The 10,101-nt window shown below is 44.3% G+C and overlaps 1 protein-coding gene across 1 annotated transcript in view; it reads right to left on the reverse strand.

Annotated features, from left to right (window-relative positions):
• NAA16 (N-alpha-acetyltransferase 16, NatA auxiliary subunit) overlaps positions 1-9,408 on the reverse strand; it is a 33,687-nt gene extending 24,279 nt beyond the window's left edge. The window contains exons 1-5 of the mRNA XM_035103354.3: positions 9,225-9,408; positions 6,064-6,148; positions 4,268-4,372; positions 1,716-1,873; positions 1,066-1,200 (exon numbers count right to left, since the gene is read on the reverse strand). Coding sequence (XP_034959245.1) covers positions 1,066-1,200; positions 1,716-1,873; positions 4,268-4,372; positions 6,064-6,148; positions 9,225-9,278 — 537 coding nt within the window. The 5' untranslated portion in view covers positions 9,279-9,408. The remainder of the gene's footprint in view (positions 1-1,065; positions 1,201-1,715; positions 1,874-4,267; positions 4,373-6,063; positions 6,149-9,224) is intronic.
• Between the last annotated feature and the right edge of the window lie 693 nt (positions 9,409-10,101).

Here is a 10,101-nt window from a genome sequence, read left to right on the forward strand (position 1 = left end):
AAAGACTTGTGTATGTTGAACCACCTGTGTGAATTGCCCGTGGCATCCTATTTTTAGATTTCAGGTGTATAATGTATCACAATCTCTGATACTTGCTTAGCTTATCATTCCACTAACATAACTGTGGCTATAAGTAATTTGATATTGACTGTACAATAAATGGAAACTGGGATAGCTCAGTCGTAGAGGATGAGACTTTTAATCTCAGCTTTGTGGTTCGAGACCCACATTGGGCAAAAGACTCTTGCACTGCAGAGTTGGATCAAGAGTTGGAGCTCCTTTCATTCTCCTTTCATAATTCTATGAAATATCCCACAAACTTAATACTAACTTAAGTCGTTTATGACACCATGTTAAGATCTTCCTCTTTTCCCAGACATTTCATGGCTTGTGATAGGCTAAAATGACCCCTATACTGTTGATGTTTCGCTGTTGCAGATGCAATTATTGTGGTAGTTTTGTTAGTGATGACTGGTATGTTTTTACTGGTGTTTTTATTTTGTTTTTAAGTCGTGTGAAGACTATTTTTGTATTAGGCAACTAATAAATCATAGAATTGTAGAGTTGGAAAGGACCCTGAGGGTCGTTTAGCCAACCTCCTGCAATGCAAGAATGAATCTCAACTAAATCATATATGACAGATGGCCATCCAACTTCTGCTTAAAGATCTCCAAGGAAGGACAGTCCGCAACCTCCCGAGGGAGACGATTCCACTGAATCGGGGAATTCCAGAAGTATAGCAGCCCTAAATTAATGTGACTTGTATAAATTTCAAAATTCAGCTTTCCTTAGGGCAAAATATCTCAATGAAAAATTTAGATTTTTAAATTCATTGTGCACAAGACACCAACTTTTTACTAATTTTATGTAATCATTAAGAAGGAACTATACACTAAAAACATTTTGTAAAACAATGGACATTTTCTTTGCTTTATGTCCCAAAGTTGTAATTCTTTCAAACAATGGACAGGAAAAACAACAGAAAATAAGTAATTATTCTGACCACAGTGCAGTTACTCAGATTCTTAACTGTGTACAATAACTGACATTTTTAAAAAACCTTACCTGCTGAGTCTTTCTAAACTCTTCCAGTAATTTTAAGGCCATATCATAATCTTTTAACAAATGATATGCAATTGCATATCCAATCCAAGAAGCCCTCTGCGTGGGCCGCAGCTGCAGCAGCTGATACCGGGTCTCCTTTAAAGAGATAATCAATATAACTAAATATAATCTACCAAATAATTAATTTTGCCATTCTTAACCAACAGTGCAGAAGGATTCTGTTTCATGGGGAAAAGGATGAAGCCTTAACAGCAAAGAAAACTAGGAAAGCTCAGCTGGACTTCTTGTTAAATACTTGTAATTGCAGCCCAACCTCTGACCTTAACCAAGTTTACTAGCAAGTAAATTTACAACTGGCCACTGCCGCTGCCACTCCTCCAGAATTAAAGAATAGTATCAAGGATGGTTTTCTACTTTGCTGTGTGCAACAATTTTGTAAAAGCCCCCCCCCCCAACTGTTCTGTACAATGGTGGTTTTGATCATGGCAAATAAATCATATACCTATAAGATGGTGCCCAGATAACATTGGCATGTCCATTTCCCCAACCTAATTAAACTCAAATGTTCCTCTCAACTCTAGTAAATATTCAGAAAGCACATTGCAAGTTTTCAGTTAAGCTCAACACAAAAAACTGGAGAAATTACTTACTCTGTAGCCTTCAAGATCCCTCATTTGGATCTGCAACAGTGAGAGATCTCTTAGAATTTGTAGATTGTCTTTATCTAATTTCAGAGCATTTCGATAGCACTTAATAGCTTCATCATATTTTTTATCAGAGCGTTGCAGGAGTCCATAAACATGCCAACCTACCAGTAACAGAGTTAAGGAAATGCACTGGTTGTTTTTTTTTGGGGGGGGGTGTAAGGAGCTGAAGACAAATGTTTGTAGTCCTGAAAGGATTCACAAATGACTGTTATTCGTTTATCTTAGCTTAAGAGCACGAACTGACACATATCATAATGAAGGATGTATATGTTAGCCGTAGGAGTGATTTCAAATACAAAATACAACGCAGGAGTTAGCAATTTGATGTGGCATTTAATACCACTTTAATGTGAGCAACGTTTTTGCGCAGGCATTCAGCATTAATGGTATAATTGTGCATCTGCCAGTTAAATGTTAAATTGCCATTTTACCATAGCACTATGAGTAGCACTTCAACAGAAAATTGTGGAGAAGATCCTTGGGTTAAAGAAGTCCAACATGTTCAGTTGTCTGGGAATCAAGACATAATAATAATAATAATAATAATAATAATAATAATAATAATAATAATAATAATAATAATTTATTTATACCCCACCCATCTGGCCGGGTTCCCCCAGCCACTCTGGGCGGCTTCCAACAAAACACTAAAATACAGAAATCCATCAAACATTAAAAGCTTCCCTAAACAGGACTGCCTTAAGATGCCTTCTAAAGGTCTGGTAATTGTTGTTCTCTTTGACCTCTGGTGGGAGGGCATTCCACAGGGTGGGTGCCACTACCGAGAAGGCCCTCTGCCTGGTTCCCTGTAACTTAGCTTCTCGTAGCGAGGGTGACATCCTGGCACCTAGAAAATTGAAGTATTTCCCAATCCTAGTGAGAGCTTATTCATCATGAAAAATCTCCAATAATACAGTGGTGATCTAGCTCTTCTGGACACTGCTAGATACAGGCCCAGATGAACTGGAGCCCAAAGGTAAAGATAAGGTTATGCTCCCATGCCAAGTTTGTACAGTATATGACTAGGCCATCGGATACTCTGGTGCCATAAGCCAAGGGAGGAGGAGATCATGTGATATTAGGTATTCTTCATTTTCACAAAATAGCCTGTTACTTGTTTAGACTATGAGGCTGAGGTGATGTATGGCATACAGGACAAAACATTATTATTTTCCTTAACATTATTTTAATTGTTTTTGCTACCTGCCTTTCTGCAGAATGACTCAAATTAAAGGAGGCTAAGTAGCTGAGAAGATGAAGCAGCTGGATGTCAGATTACAACAAGCAGCACGATATGAAGAAAGTTCTTGACAACTGCTCTGGGAACAGAAAGCCAGGAGGAGCAGGCCAAGCAGGCCAGAGGAGATGCCAGGAGCCTAGCTTCTCCTGCACCAGCTGGAAGGTCTTCTCTGCTACAGAGTCATTGACTGGCATGGGCCCTATGGGCACGGACCCCCCCCCCCCCGCCCCGGGTTTAGTAATCTGGGTGTGTTTTAATGGGCATTGATGTTGTTTGCGAGTTCCTTTGACAGTTTTGTACCCTGAAAAGTTGGCTGTAGGTCGGGGTGGGAAGTCCCCATGGACAGATCCAGAACTGGCCCGGACTCCACAGACCATGAGGGCAGGTGGGTGGCCTCAACCACCTTTCCATCTCCTGACATTACAGGATGTCAAGTAAATCAAAGTTCAAGAAGCATCTGCAAAGGAAGAATCAGAAGCATGCTTTGTGGGTGCTTGGAATTCTTCCTTTATCTGAGGCCTGGACTTTCCTGTGCCCGGTGCCATATATTGTTACATCAGGCCCAGGAAAGACAAAACAGCCTGGGGAGCAAACCTCTGAGGCTTGGAGGGCTAACTAAGCCCACAGGCTGGAGATTTCCACCCCTGCTAAAAACAAGCTTCACTGGAAAAACCTGCGTTCAAATTCCCACTCCACCATGAAACTCACAGAGTAACCTCAGGCAGTGGCTCTTTCAGCCTAACCTATAAAGCTGGTGTCCAAGTGGCCTGTCTAGGGCAGGAATCGACAGGATCTGGCCTGTGAGAATAAAAGGGTCCCCCATCCCTGCAGAAACAGAATGGCATAGTAAACATTGCATGTTTTGTGCTGACCTGCAGTAAGTACCCAAGAATCCGGTGTTATGACTAATACCCTGCACTTTAGAATTTCCTAAACTTAACAGATTACATATCAAATTAAGTTGTTAGACCAGGAGTGGCTCATCTATGACCCACCAGTTGCTGTGGGACTAGCATTCCAATTATCCCTGATGGTTGGCAAGGAGTTGGAGTCCCAACAATATCTAGATGGCCATAGGTTAGCCACAGGTATGTTAGATAAAATCTAATGGCCTAATCTATAAATTTAAATATAAAATACTCAAATCTGTTACATAGCAAAGCATCCACTGGAGAATAATTGGGAGGGGGATGGAGAAAGAGGATTTCAGAACTATTAGAAAAAATTGAAATTGGTGTACTATTTGAAAGGATACACACATGACTTTTTACATCATTACGAAGGCCTTTGCGAACAAATGCATATGCTTCTTCTTTCTTCCCTAAACAATTCAAGGTCAGTCCTTTCATAGCCAAAGTTTCTGTAAGAAATATTTTATATTATATTAAGTTTAAGGCAACACACGTGTGATAAGTTTCACTCTCCCCTAATCATCATCATCATCATCCAAGCACCTCTCGGAAATACATGGATGCAAACACATGTATGGATTCTCACCTTCCCACACATCCACAAAAGCTTCTCAGTCACTATTTTGGGGGGGTGGGGCAGCTAGAGCAAACAGAAGAATGTGTACATCAGGCATCCCCAAACTTCGGCCCTCCAGATGTTTTGGACTACAATTCCCATCTTCCCCGACCACTGGTCCTATTAGCTAGGGATCATGGGAGTTGTGGGCCAAAACATCTGGAGGGCCGCAGTTTGGGGGTGCCTGGTGTACATAATCCTGCTCTACAGAATGGAAAGAGAAAACACTGCCCCGCTCCCCAAACAAAGCAGTTCTGAATCAGAGTGAATCAAAGTGAAATTATTCAAGCTTAACTCAATAATAATAACTATGACAAACAACGATCATGGAACATGCATTCATTTCCAGAAACCAGAGTTCTGATCTCTACACTTTCAGAACAAGGTGGTAGGACAGAGTTTAACAGTTCAGGATACAGATTGTACCCGTATAAAACAAAACAAGACAACAACAAAAGGGAACAGGCTTTGTTTTCTAATGAGCTTTCAGACTTCTGGTGGGGATGCTCCCATATTAAAACACACAAGCTGTGCAAAAAACATCTAGCAAGTGAGAGAAAAGGTTGTAGTTTAGCTAATTCCCAATTTTGCTAGTTTTCTACTTACTGTACAGTGGTGCCTCGACTTACGAATGTAATCCATTCCGAAGGCACCTTCTTAAGTCGAAAAATTCGTAAGTCGAAAACGCCATTGGAAACGTGATTTCCCATAGGTATATATTGAAAACGGAAACATTTGTAAGTCAAAGCAATCCTATCTAAAAATTTGTAAGTCGAAAAATCCCTATCTAAAACCACCGCGGGTTTTTTTCCGGATGTCGAGACATTCGTAAGTTGAAAAATTCGGTTGTTGAGTCGTTCGTAAGTCAAGGTACCACTGTATATTCCTGCGTATAAGACTACTTTTTAACCCAGGAAAATCTTCTCAAAAGTCGGGGGTCGTCTTATATGTCGGGTCGTATTTCTTGTACAGTGAGTATATCCAAAACTCTGTATTTTATCTGGAAAAGTTGGGGGTTGTCTTGGAAGTTTAAAATTTATCATTCTAAATGGTGTAAAACAAACACTCTGAATATCTGCTGGGTAAACAAACATTTTGCATCCTTTAAGACAGGGACATCCAACTCCAAAGAGTCTGTGATCTACTCACAGAATAAAAAAACTGGCAGTGATCTACCCCTTTTTTTGGGGGGAGGGGTTTTCAGGTCAAAGTTGTTGTTGAGCTTTTTTTAGGGAGTGGATACAAAAATGTTGAACTTTAATAAAGGAAGAAGGGGGACAGTTGCTCACCAAAACATTGCTAAGGAAACAATCAACCTCACAGTGAAAACTCCGTCTTCCGTTCTAGTGATCATGCGCAAATGGAGGATGGGGCGAGGGGGTGGGCTGGATGCTCTTTTGCTGCCAGAAAGGAAAGGGAGCCCACAATTGACCAAAACCACCTGGGGATCGACCACTAGATCATGATCGACCTGTTGGACACCCCTGCTTTAAGAAAATGAATAAATTAAAATAATGCACTTACCTCCATGTTCAGCAAACTTTGGATTGGAAAGGATCATCTTACAGAATTTGAGTCCATTTTTGTATTGTTTTTGTTCATAACATTTCTAGGAAGGGGAAAAAATAAGATTAGGTAACAACTATCTTAAAAAGTAATCTCTTACTTAACTTAGTATCACAATCCATTAGCTTCTTCAGTGGGACTTCAAATCACTGATAAGATTGCGTTTTAATGAGATCTCTGAGGGTCAAACTATATAACACTATCAAATATATGCAGGGAAACTGACAGTAATTTTCAAAAATGAAAAACAGCAGTGGGAGAGAATACTGTAGTTCTTAACTTTTTCCCTTTTCCTTACCGGCCATTTCCCCTTGCTAAATGCCTCCAGGTGTCCAATAAGAGTTCTGACAAACTGGGCCATACAAGTTATAGTTAAGCAATGATTTTATGTGAACAATAAAAGTTCTGACTCTGCTCTTCCCCTGCTCCTGCCACACTTCTGGACAACAAGTTCACACCAGGAGCTGTGGTTTATTTCCTCCAAACAAACCACCAGCAGAATGCAAAGAACAAACCTTTGTTACCACTCATGGTTTGTTCAGAGAGAAACAAACCACAAATCCAGCTTCAGGAACCACAAGCTGGACTCTGGCTTGCTGTTTGGTGATGCAGCAGCAGCAGGCATGGGGAAGGAGTGAACTTCTCAGTAGCTTGAACCAGTGCACAGTACACCCAATTAAACAAGTCTGTTTTCAGCTATGTGACATGTGAACCAGGCCTGTGTGTCTCTGTGTGCACATTTAGCACACCCAAGTCAGAAAAGAGTTGCTTTAATTTGTTTTCCAACAGCAACTGTCTGTTGAATTAAAATTTTCCTATGTTCTTGTTAGGAAATGCCATCAAACCCAGTGGGGCTTACTTCTGAGTAAGCCTCCATAGACTTGGAGTTTCTAAGTTGGAGAAATCATGGTGAGAATTGAAGCAGGGTGGTTTTTATTCCAGATTGTTTGCCTCTAGGTCAGGCAAACAATCCAGATGCGGCCCTCCAGATGTTTTGGCCCACAACTCCCATGATCCCTAGCTAACAGGACCAGTGGTCGGGGAAGATGGGAATTGTAGTCCAAAACATCTGGAGGGCCGAAGTTTGGGGATGCCTGCTCTAGGTCCACAAATCATCTTTGTTCTGGCTCTGCCCACCAATGTTATGCACCTCCCAGCAAACTATCCCCCTAAGTGAAAAAAGTTACCCACGCCTACACAAATTTACTCCACTTCCCCCCATTTCCCCAGTAAAATATAGTATTAATACTGAGCAGTTTTACAAAGGTTGGAATCTGACTTTTTGACCGCTCAAATATAATCAAAAACTGTCCACGTTTAACATGTTAATTTATTAGTACAAGAAAGGGGGGGTGTCATTTACAAAAAATGACAGTTTTTTAGAAGACTCCAGAAGCATTTCAGAACACCATGTGGAGGCCCCTTCACTCCATACCTACTGATTTATTATTGTCTTGGTGCCTGGGTCATCCAGTACATTGTGATGACTGGTTTTGTACGCTTCCTTTTGAAGCTTGTGTAGAGATGCCTGCAGTGACAGCACACTAACTGCTAGGGTTTGCTGCTTCATGGAGAAGCTGGAGCGTTGCAAGGACCCAGGGTGCCTGTTTCCAAAGGAAGGTTGTGGGCATAGTGACCCTGACTCCTCCTAAGCTGGGGAAGCAAAGGAGGAGCTGACATGCAAGGTTAACATGCAGAATGCAAGTTAGCTTCTGACACACAACCCACTCCCCCCAAATGACTGAGTTTTGTACGTTTGGGGCTTCAGGGGGAGCCAAGAACAGAGGTTGGGGACCTGATTTAAAATGAGGGCGAGGAGGCGAAAAAGTTGCTGAACTTATTCCCACTGGAACAAGTTTAAGGGATGCAGTCTTTAGGGGTGTTCAATGGGAAACAAGCCATGCTGTGTCTAATGCAGCTTTACTAGGGTTGCAGCTGGACATCATAATCCTATTGCATATTCATTTAAAATTAAACCCTGTCGTGTTCATGGGGTTGCAGAGCTGGAGGCGGTCCTTTGCAAACAGTTACAACCATAACTTGGTGGCTTTCGAAGAGGGCTCAACCCCATTCATGGAGGAGGAGGGGGCTCTTTGGGCTACCAGCCAGGCTGGCAGGGCTCTGTACATGAGAGGCTCAGATCCTGCAGGCTGGCTTCCGGGGGGGGGCTGGCGGGCCCAGCTGGGGGGGCTGGAGCAAATCCTGCACTTCTCCCTTGTCGTGGTGCTGATGAAGCCACGCCATGACCGGACTGGGGATCTCCGTTGAGGGGCAAAAAGTGTGGGATATTCGGGGGTGGGGGTGGGAGAGAGCAGGATGAGGCCTCCGGAGGAAGGGCAGCAGGCAAATTTAACAAACGAAATGCACAAATGATCTGTTGCCTGCAACTGACAGCAGAAGGGCGTGGGGGGGGGAGAGCGCCCAGGGCCGAATTTAGGCTTGATGAGGCCCTAAGCTCCTGAAGGTAATGGGGCCCTTTATGTATCCAGCTGTCCTTTGTCAACAACAAATTGTCACTGTTTTTTGTGTGTGTTAAATATATGCTATATGGACCTAATTATTATTATTTATTATTTATACCCCACCCATCTGGCTGGGTTTCCCCAGCCACTCTGGGCAGCTTCCAACAGAAATATTAGAATACACTAATTTCTTAAAGATTAAAAGCTTCCCTAAACATCTTCCCTAATAGGCATCTAAAGCCATTTGCACATAAGAAAATATGTATTTTATCAAAGTAATTGTTGAACTGAAATACAATTAAGAAGAAGTATATTCATAGTGAAATACAATTAAGAAGAGGTATATTTTTGGGAGCCCCCAAGAGAGTGGGGCCCTAAGCTATATCTTGTTTAGCTTATACGTAAATCCGGCAGATAGGGCACCAGGAGGGGAGCCGAGAGAGGCCTCCGCGTCCCTCCTCCTTCCGAGGGGAGGCCCGGTGCCGGGACGGAAAGGAGGGCTAGGTCGGGGGGCTCAGCTCAAGGGCAGGCGCCGCACAAAGGGAAGGAAAAAGGCGACACCGCCGAGGCGCCAGTAGCGGTTGGGGGGTTGGGGGGACGACGACGACGAGAGTGCGACCCCCCCTCCCCGAAGAAGGCCCTGCCCTCTCTCCTCACCAGGACCCTCTTGAAGAGGTTGCTCTCCTTGGGCGGCAGCGGAGCGGCAGGCATGGCGGGGCTTCGCCGGCAGCCCGCGATAGCCCGGGCGGGCGCGGCCGGCCCTCAGCTCCCTCGCCCCGGCCCGGCCCAGCGCCGCGCAGCCCGCCGACCCCTCTCCTCCCGCCCGACGCCGATCCCTCCGGAGCGCCCCTAGCGGCGGCGGCCGGGGGAGAGGAGAAGCGGCTTCCCTTCCCGCTGCCTCTCAGACCCGGAGGAGGAGGAGGAGGAGGCGCCGCCGCCGCGTGGGCCGTGGAGCCGGAGGCAGAGGGAGGAGGGGCTTCGCGGGAGGCCGCGGCTCTTGCCTGACGCCGGTGACACAGCCCGAGGGGGAGCGAAAGGCCTCAGGAGTGGCACGTGAGGGGCCCGGGGCCTATATAGGCGGGAGGCCAGGCAACCTTTCCGTTGAGGGAAAGAAAGCAGAGCTGAGGGATTTTTGTGGGCGGGGGGAGGGGGGAAGAGTCTCATTCTCTGTGTGTGTCTTCGCTGCCCAAAGACCCCGAAGACCTCCAGTCAGGTTCTAAAGAACGCGGCAAGGAAGAGGTTAACCGGAAGCGGCACTCTGGCCTTCTGGGACTTGTAGTCAGGTGGCTCTGGGAGCTTGGTGGTTTCGCGAAGACTTACTCGTCCCCCCTGCGGGGGGACGGGACGAAGGTGTACCTGCGCTTCCAGATCATTTGCGTCGCTTCTTTTTTAATTTATATATATACACACACACACACCACAAAACACACAATACAATAAACCATTATACACTACAATGTACTAAAATACAGACCTATATAATACCGACACCATAATACAAGACTATACATAAACATAGCTGTCAAGTTTTCCC

Source organism: Zootoca vivipara, chromosome 8 (genome assembly GCF_965207765.1).
Source record: "Zootoca vivipara chromosome 8, rZooViv2.hap1.1, whole genome shotgun sequence".
Lineage (NCBI taxonomy): Eukaryota > Metazoa > Chordata > Lepidosauria > Squamata > Lacertidae > Zootoca > Zootoca vivipara.